Raw genomic sequence first — 18,522 nt, forward strand, 5'->3', positions numbered from 1 at the left:
ACACACGCAGCAACACACACGCACGCAGCACACACACACATACACACACACACGCAGCAGCAGCACACACACAGGCAGCACATAGGCACGCAACAGCACACACACGCGCGCGCACGTACACACGCAGTAGCAAACACACACTGCAGCACACATGCACACACACATGCAGCGGCAGCACACATGTGCGCGTGCACCCACACACGCAACAGCACACACGCGCGCGCACACACATACCGCATGAGGGGAAAAATCGTCTTTAAAGGTGTCATTTAGGCTCAAAATGGACAGAAGTGTCGTATAGGGAATAAAATTTAGGACTAGTGTCAAATAGGGAAGAATAACTTTTCCAGTGTCAAATAAGGAACCAGATTTTAAGACAGTGTCAAATAAGGAATTTTCTCAACAACATAATGCATTTTGTAGTAGTACCTTGAGCATCTTATAAACACAATATACTGACAAGGCATATCCTAGCAGATTCTGAAAATGTCCTCTCCAGGTTCGGGAATAAGCAGCAGCTATCTGGAAAGTAATTGAAGAATTGTGTGCAAAAATTAAGATCTTTATTCTAATAATAATATCCACTGCTGCCAAAGATCAACAAATGTCTAGATGAACTAAAATAATCAATTCGAATAAATGTGTGCTGATACTTTCAAAACAAAAGTAAGGTGCAAGCAATTTATCAGAGGCCAATATACACAGCATAAGGAAGACACAAATTTAGAAGAGAAAACACAAAGAAAACTCATCTACAAGCCAAAAAAAATCAATGGACTTGAGTTAGTTATATACTACAACACATTTTATAACATTTATGATGCTGTTCTGGTATCTTAGTAATGTGAGAAGAGTACCAGTTCTCACACATGTGTCACTATATCATTGATGAATAGCCAACACAACAAACAAGTAATAATCATAACTCCCGGGTAATTGTAGGATTGAACACCACAAGATTTCGTAAATCAACAGGATACGCCCCACTAAATTGGTTGTTGATCTTATTCATCATAACAAACTGGTCAAATGAGCAACAAAAATACCTTGGCTTGACGTAGTTCATATATCTCAAGGAATAGCTGTTTGGAAAGCTCTTCCAACCCCTGGACCTCTGCTTCCAGGTTTTTGATATCTGCAAGACGTAAAAAGGTATTAGTAACTATCACTAATGGAGCAAACTGCAGAGTCCACAAGTATAGAAACAAACAATATACAGCATACCCTGCTCAGTTTGATCTTCTTGCACAGATCGAACAACTGTTCCAACTATACGCTTCAGAAATGATCTGGCTTTAAGCTTCTGCAAGTGTTAATGTCTGTCTATTAGGTCATGTCATATAGGTCAACATCAAAATAAAAAGTGTGTGCTAATAGTAAGCTGCAACCTTACTGTGGACTACGCTCTGATATTTATCATTCCTTATTAATGGACTATAATGATACTAGAGCAAAAGGAACAAAAAATGGCAACTATACACGGCAAATATAACCAACCATTTTTATATCTTATGATTCTCTCTGTGCCCACAAACTTCTCATGAGTATTGCAATCCAATAACCATGATCAAGAGATTATTCATTTTTAAAACAAGAGACTAGTTAGCACACCTCCTCTGATCCTTGGATCCTCTCCATCTCCATTTTGGACAGAATAATTTTCTTTTTCTTAGCAATAGATGACTCCATGGATTGCATCAGCTGCCGTTCCAAAGCTTTGATGTCCATTTCGTCAATTTCCCTGAAGGTCAGGGCATGATAGGTCAACATGATGTTTGTAATGTGGCGTGAACCAACCGAATGGAATCATGTTGAAGTAATAACCTGATAAAGAGAGACAGGTAGCTGTATGGCAGATTGACCGCACCAAAACCAGAAAGAACAGCCATGACAGTCACTCCAATCACGCCAATCCTACTAACCAACTGCGGCATCGTAAAGAAACCTACAGAGTGAGCAACAGGTGAAACCCAGTGACACAGTAGACATGAAGTGAATGCATCGAACAGGCGTGTAATTATTCTGAAAATTATAGTGCAGCAGAGTCGACAGGGTAAGTCCTAGTAACAGCTATTAGTGACTACTAGACTGACAACCATGTAATGGAATGATTGTAAACTCAAACCTTTCTCTGGGGAAGGCATGGGGAAGTGAATCCCCATGCGCCAGAACCCGTAGAGGAAGATGGTGAGGAAGAGGGCCGCGGCGAGGCAGGCCCGCTGCCTTCTCACCCCTGCAACCACCAACCAACCGATCAGCCGATCAGAACAGCCGCAGGGAGGGAAACACAAGGCTCGAACAAATTGGGAGGGCGCTGACCTGAGTTGCGGAGCAGCAGGTAGCAGTGGTAGTAGGGGAGGAGGAAGACGAGGAGGAGGATGAGGCAGAAGAGGTCGAGGTGCCAGTTGAGGAAGCGCGCGTGCTTGGAGAGGACGGGGAGGATCTCGAAGAGGACGAGCTGGAAGAGGTTGCAGGAGAAGGCGAAGACGAGGCCGAAGAGGATCTGCACCAGCGCCCGCCGCTCCTCGTACTCCTTGTACAGCCGCCGGTTGAGGAACCACAGCCCCGCCCACCCCAGCCCCACCAGCGACGCCCCCACCACCGTGCCCTCGTAGACCACCGTGCCCCACCCCATCTCTCCCCCTTCGCTTCTCTGGACGCCGGCGAGGTTCCGGCCGGCGGGGCTCGGAGTAGTGGGCAGTCGGATCTCGTGGGGGGAACCGAACGGGGGTGGGAGGAGGCCCTGTGAATCTGCCGTGCGCTCGCACCGCCGTCATCCTCTCCCGCCGTGATGATGTGTTGACCCTGGGCCGGCCCGCGTAGCTCAAAGCCCACCTATCGTGCGTCCGTGTGACTTTTTAAGCGTTGGGGGGATGAATGTGCTTTCAGCTCGGAGCAACTAGTTAACGAGCACTCCTTCGGGAGCCTCATCAGCGTGCCAAGTGGCGCACTCTCAGTCATTCGCCATGTGTCATGCTCTGAACGCTTCCTTCGAATTTTTTTATTTTTCCGCATGCGTTTTCGGTTTTTTAAATGATTTTTTGGTTTTTTTCGACGTTTTGGTTTTCTCCTGGTCTTCCTTAGCTTTTCGATTAAAAAAAATTTTGCGCGAAAAAATAGATTTTCTTTTTTTTCTTTCGCAAAAATCACGGTTTTTCTTCCATGAGAGGCACGGTTGTGTTTTAGCGAGAGTCGCGGCCATGCCTTTCGGAAACGAAAAAAACGCGTTTTCTATTTTTTTTTTCTTTCGTGAGAGTCACGGTTTTGCTTCCGCGAGAGACACGGTTGTGCTTTCGCGAAAGTCACAACCGTGCCTCTCGGAAAGGGAAAAACAAAACGCGTTTTTTGTTTTTTTTTCTTTCGCGAGAGTCACGCTTTTGCTTCTGCGAGAGGCACGGTTGTGCTTTCGCGAGAGTCACGACCGTGCCTCTCGGAAAGGGAAAAAAAATATGCGTTTCTTCTTTTTTGTTTCGCGAGAGTCACGGTTTTGCTTTCGCGAGAGGCACGGTTGTGCTCTCGCGAGAGTCACGACCGCGCCTCGCGGAAACGGAAAAAACGTGTTTTCTGTTTTTTTTCTTCCACGAGAGTCACGGTTTTGCTTCCACGAGAGGCACGGTTGTGATTTCGCAAGAGGCACGGGCGTGCCTCTTTCGGAAAGGGAAAAAACTGTGCTCCCGGTTCGTTTTTTTGTCCGTTTTTTCGTGAAAAAAAAGTTCGTCAAAACCTATCAACATGGGATCTAGTTTTGAAGATCTCGACGCGAGAAATCCAATGGAGAAAATGGTTCGAGATTTGAACGCACGGTTTAAGAGATAAAACGTTTTGAATAAACGGATCTATGAAAAAAAGGGAAAACTCCCACGTTGCGATAAGTGGCGCGCTGCATGTGCGCCACTTATTGCGACCTGGGAAGGTGGAGTGTTTTTTGCAACGATTACTCCTTAATTAGTGATTTCGCTTTCAGCTGCGACATATAGCCGACCCGATGATGGCATTCCCTGAACGACGCCTTAAGCGCCACTTAAAGGGTTATCCGTAAAGGCCGACCCATTTATTTTCCTATTCATTTTTTTCTTGTTTCCACCTAGGTTTTAAACCTTTTCTTCTTTCTTTCTTTTTCTTATTTTCTCAAATTGCATGATTTTTTTAAACTTGATGATTATTTTTTTCAAAATTGATGAATTGTTTTCAAAATCAGTGAACTTTTTAAAAATTTGGTAAAAAAATCAACTTCGATGAACTTATTCCAGTTCAATGAACTTTTTCTCAAATATGATGAACATTGTTCAATTTTGTTATTTTTTCCAAAATTGTTGAACTTTTTCAAATTTGATGAACTTTCTTTCCAATTTGATGAACTTTTTCCAAATTGATGAACTTTTTACAAATTTGTGAATTTTTTGAATTCTTTGATTTTTTTCAAATCCCAGAACTTTTTTGACGATTGTGCTTTTTTTTCAAAATCGATGTACATTTTAATTTTACTATCTTTTTTTATCACTTATGTCACTAGTTGTGTCTCACTACTCAGTTTTGCCTTTAGAAATCACTGCTGCTAAAAATGCCATCGTTCTGTGAGATGCTTGCTCAAAAATGTCATTAGATATCTAAAAATGCCATCTTATCATTAGATGTTTGCTAAAGAATGCCATTAGACATCGTTATTGTCAGGTCAAACTCGTTGACCATGTTATATGACAAAAATTCCCCTATACCCACATGTCAGATAAGTGTGGACCCCACTTGTCAGGAGTAAGTAAGCGAATAATTTTAGAGGAAAATAAGAACGATATTGGAATCAAATGGGACCCACACTTTATTATAGTGAGGTAGAGGGAGAGCTGACATGTTTGTCTATTGGTATTTTGGTCATTATAACATGGCAAACGAATTTGAACTGACAGTAATGATGCCTAGTGGCATTTTTTAGCACGCGCCTAACAAAGTGATGGCATTTTTGAGCAGTAATGGTGTCTAGTGGCATTTTTTAGCACGCGCCTAACAAAGTGATGGCATTTTTGAGCAGTTGAAATTCTTAGTGGCAAATTTGAGTAGTGAGACATAACCAGGGGCATAAATGATAAAAAACTCTTTTTCAAAGGCTCGAGGACGGCGTGGCTGATCACCCATGGTGGTGGGGGCAGCGATAGAGCGCGGGCAGGGCCGCTGTGGAGTGAGGAGAAAGAAAGATGAGGGGGAGGGAGCGAGCGCGTGGCCACTACGAAGCTGCTAGACATGCTCCGATGGCACGAGCTCGACGAGGGGATGGAGGTCGAGGCCCCCAACTTCAGAGCGCGTCGCGTGGCATGTCAGCCGCGTGGTCACAGCCTAACCATGGCGTCGCCACACATTTTGGGTGGCCCAAGCATGTCCGGCTGGTTGGGCATTCCCCTAGTAGCTGCTAGGAAGGAGACAACAACAGTGGCTCAAGATAAGACTGAACAAGGCACAAAACATGAATTAGCAGCAAAGCATTTGATTAGAGGTGTGGGCAATCCACAAGTCTAATGGGCCTGATCTATGGCCGAGGATTATCATCCACTAAGGGGATCACTGTGGTAAATTTGCGGCTCAAATGGAAGAGCCTATATAGATAGCACTTGCTTTACAAAGTACCACACTGGACAGAAATATGAAAGTTGAACCTGTGCTCAAATGGTTGAAGGGATTGAGCTAAATTTTTTGGGTAGGATGTGAAGGAAATATGCCCTAGATGCAATAATAAAGTTGTTATTTTATATTTCCTTATTCATGATAAAGGTTTACTAGAATTGTATTGATCGGAAACCTAAATACATGTGTGAATACATAAACAAACAACATGTCCCTAGTGAGCCTCTACTAGACTAGCTCGTGGATCAAAGATGGTTAAGGTTTCCTAACCATGGACATGAGTTGTCAGTAGGAGAATGATGTGATGGACAAGACCCATCCATTAGCTTAGCATATTGATCGTTCAGTTTTATTGCTATTGCTTTCTTCATGTCAAATACATATTCCTTCAACTATGAGATTATGCAACTCCCGTATACTAGATGAATGCCTTGTGTGCTATCAAACTTCACAACATAATTGGGTGATATAAATATGCTCTACAGGTATCTCCAAAGGTGTTTGTTGAGTTGGCATAGATCTAGACTAGGATTTGTCACTCCGAGTATCAGAGAGGTATCTCCGGGCCCTCTCGGTAATACACATCATAAGCTTGCAAGCAAAAGACTAAGGAGTTAGTCACACAGTGATGTATTACGGAACGAGTAAAGAGACTTGTCAGTAACGATATTGAACTAGGTATTAAGATGCCGATGATCGAATCTCGGGCAAGTAACATACCGATGGACAAAGAAAATAAAGTATGTTGCCATAACAGTTGGACCGATAAAGATCTCAGTAGAATATGTAGGAGCCAATATGAGCATCCAGGTTCCGCTATTGGTTATTGACCGGAGAGGTGTCTCGGTCATGTCTACATAGTTCTCAAATCCGTAGGGTCCGCACGCTTAACGTTCAATGACAATATTGTGTTATATGAGTTATGTGATTTGGTGACCGAATGTTGTTCGGAGTCCCGGATGAGATCACGGGCATGACGAGGAGTCTTGAAATGGTCGAGAGGTAAAGATTGATATATATGAAAATAGTATTCGGACACCGGAAGTGTTTCGAGGGTACCGGGTACTTATTGAGTCACCGGAAGGGGTTTCGGGCACCCCCGGCAAAAGATACGGGCCTTATGGGCCAAGAGGGGAACACACCAGCCACAAGGGGCTGGTGCACCCCACATATGGGCCGGCCAGGGATGGAGATGGAAAGGGGAAGGGAGAAAGTCAAGTGTGGATTAGGATTCCCACTTCCTTCCCCCCCTTCTTTCCTTCCCCTTCCGTCAAATATGGCAGCGGGAGGCGCATGGCAAGGAAGCTCCAAGGGGGCCGGCGGCCAGCCCTTGGGTGCCTCCTGGCCTCTCCGCTCCCCCTCCCACCTATATATATGTGGGGAGGGGGCGCCTAGAACACAAAACATCAATTGTTATCCATGTGTGGCGCCCCCCTCCACAATTTACACTCCCGATCATATTCTCGCGGTGCTTACGCGAAGCCATGCGCGGATCACTTCACCATCACCGTCACCACGCCGTGGTGCTGATGGAACTCATCCACTTCCTTGACATCTTGCTGGATCAAGAGGACGAGGGACGTCATCGAGCTAAACGTGTGCAGAACTCGGAGGTGCCGTACGTTCGGTACTTGATCGGTCGGAGCTAGAAGAAGTTCGACTACATCAACCGCGTTGTCAAACGCTTACACTTTTGGTCTACGACGGTACCTATACACACTCTCCCCCTCGTTGCTATGCATCTCCTAGATAGATCTTGCGTGAGCGTAGGAATTTTTTTGAAATTGCATGATTCATTTCCCAACAGTGGCATCCGAGCCAGGTCTATGTGTAGATGATATGCACGAGTAGAACACAAAAGTTGTGGGTGGTGATCGTCCTACTGCTTACCACCAATGTCTTATTTTGATTCAGCGGTATTGTTGGATGAAGCGGCCCGGACCAACCTTACATGACCACGTTCATGAGACTGGTTCCACCGACAGACATGCAACTAGTTTTGCATGAAGGTGGCTGACGGGTGTCTGTTTCTCCTACTTTAGTTGAATGGAATTTGACCGAGGTCGGTCCTTGTTGAAGGTTAAAACAACAAACTTGATAAATCACCGTTGTGGTTTTGATGTGTAGGTAAGAACGGTTCTTGCTAGAAACCCGTAGCAGCCATGTAAAACTTGCAACAACAAAGTAGAGGACGTCTAACTTGTTTTTGCAGGGCATGCTGTGATGTGATATGGTCAAGACATGATGTGATATACGTTGTTGTATGAGATGATCATGTAATGTAAACGTTATCGGCAACCGACAGGAGCCTTATGGTTGTCTCTTTATTGTATGAAATGTAAACACCATGTAATTGCTTTACTTTATCACTATGCGTTAGTGATAGTTGTAGAAGCAATAGTTGGCGAGACGACCACGACAGAACGATGGAGATCAAGGTGTCAAGCCGGTGACGATGGAGATCATGACGATGCTTTGGAGATGGAGATCAAATGCACAAGATGATGATGGCCATATCATGTCACATATTTTGATTGCATGTGATGTTTATCTTTTATGCATCTTATTTTGCTTAGTATGGCGGTAGCATTATAAGATGATCCCTTCACTAAATTTCAAGGTATAAGTTTTCACCCTGAGTATGCACCGTTGCGACAGTTCGTCGTGTTGAGACACCACGTGATGATCAGGTGTGATAAACTCTACGTTCACATACAACGGGTGCAAGACAATTTCGTACATGCGGAATACTCGGGTTAACACTACAAAAAAAGACACATCCGTGACATTTTGGGCCGAACGAATTTTTGTCTGTCATGCTTATGCTTCTTTGACGATAATTGTGACAAAACCCGGTATCATCATAGATGTGGTGGGCTCCTACTTCTATGACAAAAAATCATGATAGAAAATGGGCTTTTCATCTTGGACGGCCAGAGACGCAGCTGCATGACATTCTTTGGACCGTCCATGATGGAAAAAACCATGGTAGAAGCGAGGGCGAGGAAAATATCAGGGAGTTCCCAGTTACAGTTGGTGGTCGGGGGCCGAGAGATGCGCGTTTCTCTCGTACACGTACGCGCGTGGGTGCGAGGCGTTGGGCTGTAACTGAACCCGAGCGAGGCGTTCGCCTACTGAATCCGAGCGATTGCACTGCAGGATACGCATTACTGAACCCGAGCAATCGATGGATGGCTGTTAACTGAACCCGATCAAGCGATTCCTTTGCTACTGCTGCTAACTGAAGCCGATCGAACCCTGCTGCCTCCTTCCCTTGATGAACTGTGAGCGTTGTTGGGGGGGGGGGTGGATGAACAGTTTCCAGTGGGGGGTTGGATGAACAGGACCCCCTAAACGCAGAAGGGGAGGAGAGAGAGAGCACACATGGAACCCACCAGTAAGTGAAGGCGAATAGTACTAAAAATAATATTACATGTTATCCATTAATTAGGCTGTGGTAATATAAAAACATTATGTGAACAAAGGGGGTACAACAAACATTGCTATTCTACATATGTTGCCTATTGACGTGCGGCTTGAAGGCCCGGTCGCATGTTCGATCCTCGTCCTTTATTTTTTAATTTGTATATGGGTCCAAATTTATTTCATGACATGTGGGCCCCTGGTGTGTAGTTTGTAGCACTTTAATTTGTGGGTCGAAATTTGTTCCATTCCAAGTGGACTATCGGTGTGTAGTTTTGTAGCTTATTTATAATAATTAAAGAGAACAACATAGTTTTTTCAATAATACCATGGTGCGACGTTGAAGGCGAGAAAGGACATGCGAAAGAGCGATGACTGAGCCAGAGGGAAATCAACTAGGGGAGTTGCTTGGGTTGCAATGGTGTTTGGAGTAGTTGTGGGCCGAACGCTACAAAAATATAATCTAAACCGACCGGAATAAATGCCTACACAAATTAATCCAAGGTTAGAGTGCCCCTCGCAATGTAAATAGCTCCGGCTTTGCGAGGGATGGAGAGGTAGTAGATTCAACGCGTGGAAGATACGGTGTGAGAAAGCAAGGTCAATCGAGAGACATATAGACAGAGAGACAAAGTGAGTGTGGTCTGACATTCATTGAACAAATATATATGCTCTGGAGAGATATTGTCCGATTGAGCTTTTTGGCAAGGGTGAGGGCTATAAGATAGAGCTTGAGAGATGATCCAGTCACAGACGTGTAGATATATGTTGTGCATGGGAGGAAGCAAGGTCAACCGATCACATAGGGTCGCCGTGCGATCGAAAGAGTGAGACGGGTTGGAAAGAGTGACCTAGATAGACGATGTGCGTGAGAGAGTATACAATGTGAATAGGTCCCTTGCCCGATAATAAGCACTAGCAGGTTGGTGAAGCATAAGTCTAATGTGCCAAAACGTTAGTCAAACCACAAGCTCTCTCCTATTCTTCATCCACCAACTAGCAGGGAGTAGGGTGAGTAAGCTGCGCCTACCAAGAGGTTTGTTTATCCTTCCTTTTTCGAGTGTATTCTTGGATAGTTATAGCGGCCCATAGGCACAAGTTCCTTGCTCAAGACCACGAAGCAAGAGCGAAGCAGAACTGGCTCAAACATGGTGATATATCGTTTTTGTCCAAGAAAGAGTGAGGTCAATTGAGACATACGGAGAGATAGAGAGAGAGAGAGAGATTGAGTGAGCCACTACTAGGAAGAGGGCTATAGATGAAATTGACACTAATAGCGCACCAGACATGTGGTGCGCCACTACTATATACTAATGGCGCACCATGTGTTGGTGCGCCATTAGTAACAAGATTTTTTTATTTTCTTTTTCAATTTTTTTATATTTTTTGAAAACTAGTAATGGCGCATCGTGGGAGTGGTGCGCCATTACTAGTTCAACTAATAATGGCGCACCACTCCCACGGTGCGCCATTACTAGTTCAACTAATAATGGCGCACCACTCCCACAGTGCGCCATTACTAACTTGGCCTAAAAATTCCCTCGCATGCACCACCCCCCCTTGGACCGCCTTTTCAGTTAAAAAAAAGAAAATGATGAAAATGTGAAAAAAATAAAAGAAAATAAGTTCCCATGTGATATGTGGTCTAGTTGTTGGGAAAATTTACAAATATGAATTTCGACTTTATTTGCAAAATCTCTCTGGAATTTGTAAAATGGGCATAACTTTTGCATACGAACTCGGATTAAAAAGTTTTCTATATGAAAAATCATCTACGGAACCCCCTTAAACATTTTCAAAATCCTCAAAAACCTAACAAAAAAAAGTTACGAGGCTTTTAAGATCTGGAGGCAAAAAAATTCAAAAAAAATCAAACTTACTAGTGGCGCACCGTATGCTACAGAAAAATTAGTTTGGATTTTCTTTCGGGATTTTTTTTTCAAAATATGATACGTAATATGAACGGAAGTTTGAAATATTTTTTCAAAATTTCATCACACTCATGAACATGAACAAAGTCCTAAACATCAACAAGGTTTAATAGGATTGATATGCTAGATATATCAACAAGTGCGTGCGAAGTGAGCTAGTGCTGGGGTTGGATAGAACTCTGAAGTTAAGCGTGCTTGGGCTGGAGTAGTGTGAGGATGGGTGACCTTTCGGGAAGTTTGACCCCGGAGTGCGATTTGACCTGAGATTAAGCATATTGACCCGAGATTAAGCCATAGTGACCAGTGGTGCGCCATTAGTAAAAAATACTAGTGGCATAGTACTAATGGCGCACCAGTAATGCGCCATTGACCCGAGATTAAGCCATAGTGACCAGTGGTGCGCCATTAGTAAAAAATACTAGTGGCGTAGTACTAATGGCGCACCAGTAGTGTGCCATTAGTAGGCAAAACTGGTGCGCCATTAGTAGGCCTTTTTCTAGTAGTGAGCGTGGCCCACCATGAGGCCGAAAGAGTGGCGGCGGCTTGGATGGACTGGCCTAGATAGACAATCTGCGTGAGAGAGTATAGAGTGTGTTGATTGAGGTCCGAACAGGGAGATATATCATTTGTGTGTGAAAGAAAACGAGGTTAAACGAGACTCAGATAAAGAGAGCGAGATTGAGCGAGTGTGGCCCGCCGTGCGGAAGAAAGAGTGAGACAGTCTCGAGGGAGTGACCTAGATATACAACGTGCGTGCGTGCGCACGAGAGGTTGGGGGGCTAGATAGGCAATGCATGTATTTAGCGCAAGAGGGTGAGATGGAGAGGGGAGAGAGAGAGCTCGGCATGGGGTGCAATGGCGGGTGTGTGAGGTAAATAAATTTGGTAACAGAGTGGAAAAAGGGGTTGTGTAGTTGAGAGACTTAGAGATTGTCACAGCCCCAGTTCAACCTTGCTTGACTTTGCTTGTTCACCATGCCATCATGTTTAAATTCCAAAGATATTTGAAATGGGGATTGTTGAAACCCTAGCACCAAATGAAATTTAACTAGGTTCAATAAAAATATTTTCAATAACCAGAATGCCCTTTGGAAATGTTCATGACTCCTGTTAAAGGTGAAAACCTCTTCCAAAAATGATGAACATATTTATAGGCTATACATGGATTTTTGAATCAAATCTTAAGCTATTTGACTTTGGGCATTTAAACACTATTAATAATTTAAATGCTCAAATAATGTTGGAACTATTTTTGGGCCATTGAAATAATTCAGCAAGTGTCCATGAATATTTTCAGGATTTTAGGAAATGCCTTGGTATTTTTCCTAAGCTCAAAACAGAGGCAAATAAATAGAAAAACAAAAACAGGAAGCAAGGAGTAGAGACTCACCTGACTTACCTCTGCAGCCCACCTGGCGGCCCAAGTGGCCGCCCCAGCCCACCACCGCCTCCTTCCCTGTCGTCTTCCTCCTCTGTCAGAAGGACGGGCGCGTGCCCGACGCGTGCGCACTACAGTGCGGCCACCTCCACCCTGCTTGGCTGCCCCCTCGCCGCTCTGGACCCTCCCCGCGACGCCACGCAACCTCCCTGACCCCCTCGGGCTCTCTCCCGTGCCTCTCCCCTCCTCTGGTCCTCTCTCCCTCTCGTGCCGAGCACCACCGTCGCCGCCGCCCGCTGTCCCTGTGGCCACCGAGCTCCGTCGCCTCTCCAAGCAGTCCACGGGCTCCGCCTCTATCTCCCGCGTCTCTCCATCAGCTCGCACGATGCCGGACGCCCAGCCTCGCCCTCTACCCTGCCATCTTCGTCGTCTCTGCCCCGAGATCGCCGGCGGCCGCGCGACCTCATCATCCCTTCCCCGAGCCCGCTGAGACGCGTACTGCAACAGCCGTGAGCTCCTCCCCCGAACCCCCTCTTCTCCGTCTCGTTTGCATGCCGTAGCGCCATTCCCCACCGTCACAGAAGCTCGCCGCTGTTGTGCTTCGTCGCCACCGTGGCTAGAGCGAACGTAGCTTGAAGCCGAGCACACCACCGTGCTCAGCGCGTCCTCACGTGCCCGTAGCACCCTTCCGTGGCCCCTGCCATGCTGTATCACGCCGACCCGGAGCACACCCGCACGTCGGCCGCCGCCGCGAGCTCTCTTCCGGTGAGCTCCGGCCACCCCGGCTTCTCCCACTTGCTCCATTGGATGCGCGCATTCGCCAGCTCCGCGTAGATACCCTCCGCCTTGCATTTGGTCGCTGGAGGAGCGATCCCGAGCACCTCCGCCATCTCTGGCGTCGCCGGCGACGAGCCGTGGACCGGGTCCGGCGGGTTTGACCCCGCTTGACCGGGGTTTGACTTCCCCTGGCCCGCTAACGTGTGGGCCCAAGCCCTCTTTAGTTAAACGCTAGATTAATTAGAGCTAACTAGTTTAGTTAACTAAACAAGCCACTGGCATGTGGGCCCAGCCCTGCTAACAGCCTAGTTAGGGTTAGATTTGCACTAACTAACGCAGTTAGTTAGCTGAGTTACTGACGAGTGGGCTCCACTGGTCATTTTTGACCTGGACGACCCCGCTGACCCGCTGACGTCACAGTGACATCGTGCTGACGCAATAACTCTTTTCTGGAATTAAGTAAGTCTTAAATGATCTATTTATTTCAGAAAATATCCAAAACTTTGAAAAATCATAGAAATTAATCTATAGCTCCAAATGAAACAAGTTATATATGAAAATTATCAAAAAATCCAAGGAATCTGTTTATGGCATTCTCATGCATGTTTGAACAACTTACAGGCACTGTATATGACAATTTGAATTAATGGTATTTGAAATGCCTCATGTGGAGTTCAAATTTGAATCTAGTGTTCAAACCAACTCCATTTAAATTGTTGCTAGCTGCATTAGCTCAACTCACATCATATTGCCATGTCATGATCATGCATCATATTGTCGTATTGCATTGATTGTGTTCTTTCTCTGTTGCCGGTGACTGTTCCCTCTCAGTAGACGATGTTCCGATGATTATCCGATGACACCGATCAAGAACTATATTATCTTCAGAAGTGCCAGGCAAGCAAAACCCCCTTGTTCATTCCGATACAATCCCACTCTCTCGCTCCTGTTCTCTTTTACTGCATTAGGACAACAACGATTCAACTGTTACATGCTGCGGTAGTTGAACCCCTTATCCTCTGCATGACCTGTCATTGCCACAGTAAATAGATGAAACCCACTAGCATGAGTAGGAGTTGTTTGAGCCTTGATGCGCCTACTCATTCATGCTTGTTTGTCATGCCTGCTACTGCTTAGAGTTGAGTCGGGTCTGATCATCGGGGATGAATTGGAAAGTGGTGAACATGTCCTACTGTTGAGAGCTAAGTGTGTGAATACGATTTGGTAAAGGTAGCGGTGAGAGGCCATGTAGGAGTACATGGTGGGTTGTCTCATTGAAGCCGTCCTCAGGAACTGAGTTCTGTGTTTGTGATCCATGAACAGCTACTACCACACATTGGGAACCTTAACTGACTCTCTCGACTTATTAATAGCCCTTGTCCTCTGTCCAGGAGTTGCAAGTAGTTTCTGGTGTTTGTAGTATGCTTGGGGCCGTGCACAGTGCTGACCTGAGGGGTGGGCTGTGTTGCGGTAGGCACGTGGCCCGGTGTACCGAGCGCCTGTTTGGTGTCTCGGGAACCCTGCACACATCGTTTGGGGCTGTGAGCGAAACTCCGGCTGGATCTCCTCGCGGATGGAACCCGAATAGGCGATAAACCTGGACTAGAGACTTGTGTGGTTCGTCAGGTCTTGGCCGACTCCCTCACCAGGCTTCCGCTTGAAGGTTGCCGAGATACACGACGTGTACATGGTGGTAAGTGGCGAGAGCGTGTGTGAAGAAGTACACCCCTGCAGGGTTAATATGATCTATTCAAATAGCCGTGTCCGCGGTAAAGGACTTCTGGGTTGCCTGTACATTTCTTAGACAAGTGAAAGTGGATACTCTAAAATGCGCAAGATAAGCGTGAGTGCTATGGATGGCGTTCTTGTAGGAGGACGGGAGCAGATCCATAGTGGTGTATTGATATGGTGAATATGTGTACTCGTGTGCGCCACCTCAAAAGAGTTACTTGAAGTCGTAGTTCAGGTTAGCCACTGAGTCAAAGCTGGCTTGCTGCAGTTAAACTCCACTACCCCCTTTGTTGATACCGATGCATATGTAGCTAGTTCTGATGTAAGTCTTGCTGGGTACATTTGTACTCACGTTTGCCTATTTCATGTTTTGTAGAAAGACGCCAGTCTCGCTAGTAGTTCCGTGTGGACTTCGACGTTTAGCTTGATACCTCAGCTACGATCTTGTGCCCTCGACAGGATCTGGTAGATAGTCAGGCTTCTCAGCCTTTTTCATTTGTAGATGTCTGTACTCAGACATGTTAAGCTTCCGCATGTGCTTGTTGCTTGTATGCTTTGAATGTTGGGTCATGAGACCCATGTTTGTAATATCTCGCTCCTCGGAGCCTAATGAATAAATACTTGAGTCGTAGAGTCTTGTTGTGATGCCATGTTGTATTTACACATATCGAGCATATTGTGTGTATGATTGAAATGCTTGGTATGTGTGCGATCCGACAATCTAGTTGTTTATCCTTGGTAGCCTCTCTTATGGGGAAATGTAGTCTTGTGCTTCCATGAGCCTTAGTAGTCCGCTACAGCCCGGTTCATCGGAGTCCTGCTAGCCCAGCACTACTTCTCAGGACACTTGACTGGCCGGCATGTGTCTCACTTCGTTCCTATGTCTGTCCCTTCGGGGAAATGTCACGCGGTGACATCCGGAGTCCTTCCTAGCCTGCTACAGCCCGGAATACCGGAGTCCTGTTAGCCCAGTGCTACAGCCCGGATTCACACGCTGCTGATAGACATGCTCGAAGTTGATTCATGTATGCCTGTCTCCATGGGTTAGTGTCGCTTTGGGTTCACGACTAGCCATGTCGGCCCGGGTTCTCTGTCATATGGATGCTAGCGACACTATCATATACGTGAGCCAAAAGGCGCAAACGGTCCCGGGCCATGGTAAGGCGACACCCGTGGGAATACCGTGCGTGAGGCCGCAAAGTGATATGAGGTGTTACCAGCTAGATCGATGTGACTTGGAATCGGGGTCCTGACATCGTTGGTATCAGAGCCTGACTGCCTGTAGGATTACTAAGCCAAACTGGCCGAAGTTGTGTCTAGAAATGCTTTAGTTATATAAGGGAATTGATTGTGGAAGGGAACGTAAGGCTCTTGTACTCCTTTACCTTATGCCCTTCTGATCTGAGTCAACCTCTTCTCTTCTACGGGGATTAAGAACTAGGCCTTCTCATCTATCTATCAGGATGACGTGTTACTAATCCATAGACTTATAGGAATGATGGATTCAAGCCCCAGTTCAGTTTCTACTACTTCCGTGTGTTCATAGTTGGTCTCAGAACCTTGATATGATGTTGTTAAGTGACTATGCAAATCCTCGTGAAAGTTTCAAATCCTTTTCTGAGCATTTACAGCCGTTATGCTGTCCGAGTCATCCCAGGTTTCTAAACAATCTGATGCATTTGTAAATTCCTTCTTCCCGTTTTCGATGTTCCTTTGGGCCAGATTAAGCACACTAATCGGTCTGCTGAGGTACTCCGTTGCCTTGACATATATGTTGGAGTTATTATTATGACCCTATGTGTCTTAGGGGATCATCTAGTAACCTAGCCATTTTTTTTGTCCCAGTGTGATGATTCTGGCCATCATTCTTGAAAGCATCCCGTGATGCCACTTAGTTAGTAGACATTCTACTCCTGGGTTCTTGACCCAAGATTCACTCTACTTACCTCGTGTTGATAGTGTTGCTCGTACCTTTAGGATATTAGTAAATCTTGTGATAGTCTTTGAGGTCCGTGGTATATCATTCTTCCAAATACCATGAACCATCCTTGGCAGGAGTTCCTTTGAACCAAAATATCACAACAAGAGTGCTCTTGATGAGTTCTCCATTCAAAAATCGTGAATCTGCCAGTTCCTCCTGTTCTACATGGGTTATCTGGAAGAAATATGTTGAATTTATTCGGCATACTAATCCATGCATCCACAACTCAGAAAAACACATGTTCCTTTGAGTTGTCCCTCTTCAGTCGTCATCCGACCCTCGTCTATCAATTGATAGTCAGGAGTAGATGTGCATTCCTTATCATCATCGCCTTTTACTCTTGTGGCCGTCAGGCCATTCTATTCCAGAATGACTAGGAGAAACAAACTCCAGCACCTCATCCATATCTAGGATTGGGTCAAAGCAATTGTATTCCGCAGATTAAGAATGCTAATCCAGCTTCTAGTCTGTTCTACCTTGGAGTGTTACCATCTTTATGTCAGGAGTGTCATGAGAATTGCACCAGCTCCTATGAATTCTTGACGCAGTAATAATTCTTGCCATCATTGTTCATTCCTCGGTTCCGTGTTATTGTAACCGGAATGCCGACAAGTGTACCGTGATGTGCGAAATCAATACTTTCATTCTTAGCGTGTTGGTTACTGAACCATCATTCTAAGATGGATCGTGCTACCTAGTCCATTTTTCCTGGTGCACCCTTTGGTCAAGAGTTAGGATTGTGTCAATCCTTGCCTAATTGATCATATCGTCTTGCCCTGAAAAGCAAGTTTGTTCTCGAGCTTAATAACATACCGGTGGTTCGTGATTTTCTGAATATCTTCTCGGAAGTATCACCAGGTTGATCCCTGACCATTATGTTGAGCTCGTGATCAAGTTGGTTTCCTGTAAACCACCCCTTCTCCAAGAATCCGTGTTGGATACCCCTGAGCTAGTTGGTTAAGCCAAACAACAACTTGGAGAGTTGGAAGATAAAAGCTTGACCCGCCTAGTTCAATTTCAAAGGGATATCTTTTGTGTGTGTGCTAAAGGAAGGTGATATCTCCATCGATTGGTCCTCGTGATCAGTTGTTGGATCTATTGCCTTGTCAAAACTTTGACTTGAGTATGGGCTATCGTCAAGTCAAATCAGAACCAACGATGTTCGTAATGTTGTCTTACTCGTGGATGATTCCTCGAGCATACACCATTACATCTTTTGGTCTGACCAATGCTATCACCATGTTCACATGATGGTGGAAGTCCAGTGATATGGAAATTCCGATGAGTTGCTGTTGAGCCCATCAGCAACATTTTGTCTCCCCCATGATTCGTGTTAAACATTAAGCTAGTGTTGGAAACTTTGTAAACAATGCCTTCATGTTCCGTTCATGAAGCATATGCTTGGATGGAAGAAGTGACTTCCTCGAATTCATGTGCAGTTGGTGTAAGTTGCCGCCATGAATTTGAGAAAGGTTTGTTTTGTTTCCTCTGGAATCATCCCAAGTTAGTCACGCATATGTGCGAAGTACTCTATGGTTTGATAGGTTGGCCGCCTCCATTCTGTATGTGTTCCTAGCACACCAAGCCACTGATTGATTTGTTCAAGGAGAGGAAGTTCCTTCTTAAGAATCATGACTTATGTTAGGACTTTGTTATCCTCGATGATGGTTCCCCAACCTGAACTTGGTA

General features: G+C 45.4%; 1 protein-coding gene across 1 annotated transcript in view; it reads right to left on the reverse strand.

Moving 5' to 3' along the window:
* The window catches only part of LOC119356324 (GPCR-type G protein COLD1-like), a 6,337-nt gene extending 3,582 nt beyond the window's left edge, over window positions 1-2,755 (reverse strand). Inside the window, exons 1-7 of the mRNA XM_037623271.1 lie at window positions 2,320-2,755; window positions 2,126-2,233; window positions 1,825-1,945; window positions 1,612-1,741; window positions 1,225-1,303; window positions 1,047-1,135; window positions 430-522 (exon numbers count right to left, since the gene is read on the reverse strand). Of these exons, the coding sequence (XP_037479168.1) occupies window positions 430-522; window positions 1,047-1,135; window positions 1,225-1,303; window positions 1,612-1,741; window positions 1,825-1,945; window positions 2,126-2,233; window positions 2,320-2,635 (936 nt within the window). The 5' untranslated portion in view covers window positions 2,636-2,755. The remainder of the gene's footprint in view (window positions 1-429; window positions 523-1,046; window positions 1,136-1,224; window positions 1,304-1,611; window positions 1,742-1,824; window positions 1,946-2,125; window positions 2,234-2,319) is intronic.
* Between the last annotated feature and the right edge of the window lie 15,767 nt (window positions 2,756-18,522).

The sequence above is a fragment of the Triticum dicoccoides genome, chromosome 2A (assembly GCF_002162155.2).
Source record: "Triticum dicoccoides isolate Atlit2015 ecotype Zavitan chromosome 2A, WEW_v2.0, whole genome shotgun sequence".
NCBI lineage: Eukaryota > Viridiplantae > Streptophyta > Magnoliopsida > Poales > Poaceae > Triticum > Triticum dicoccoides.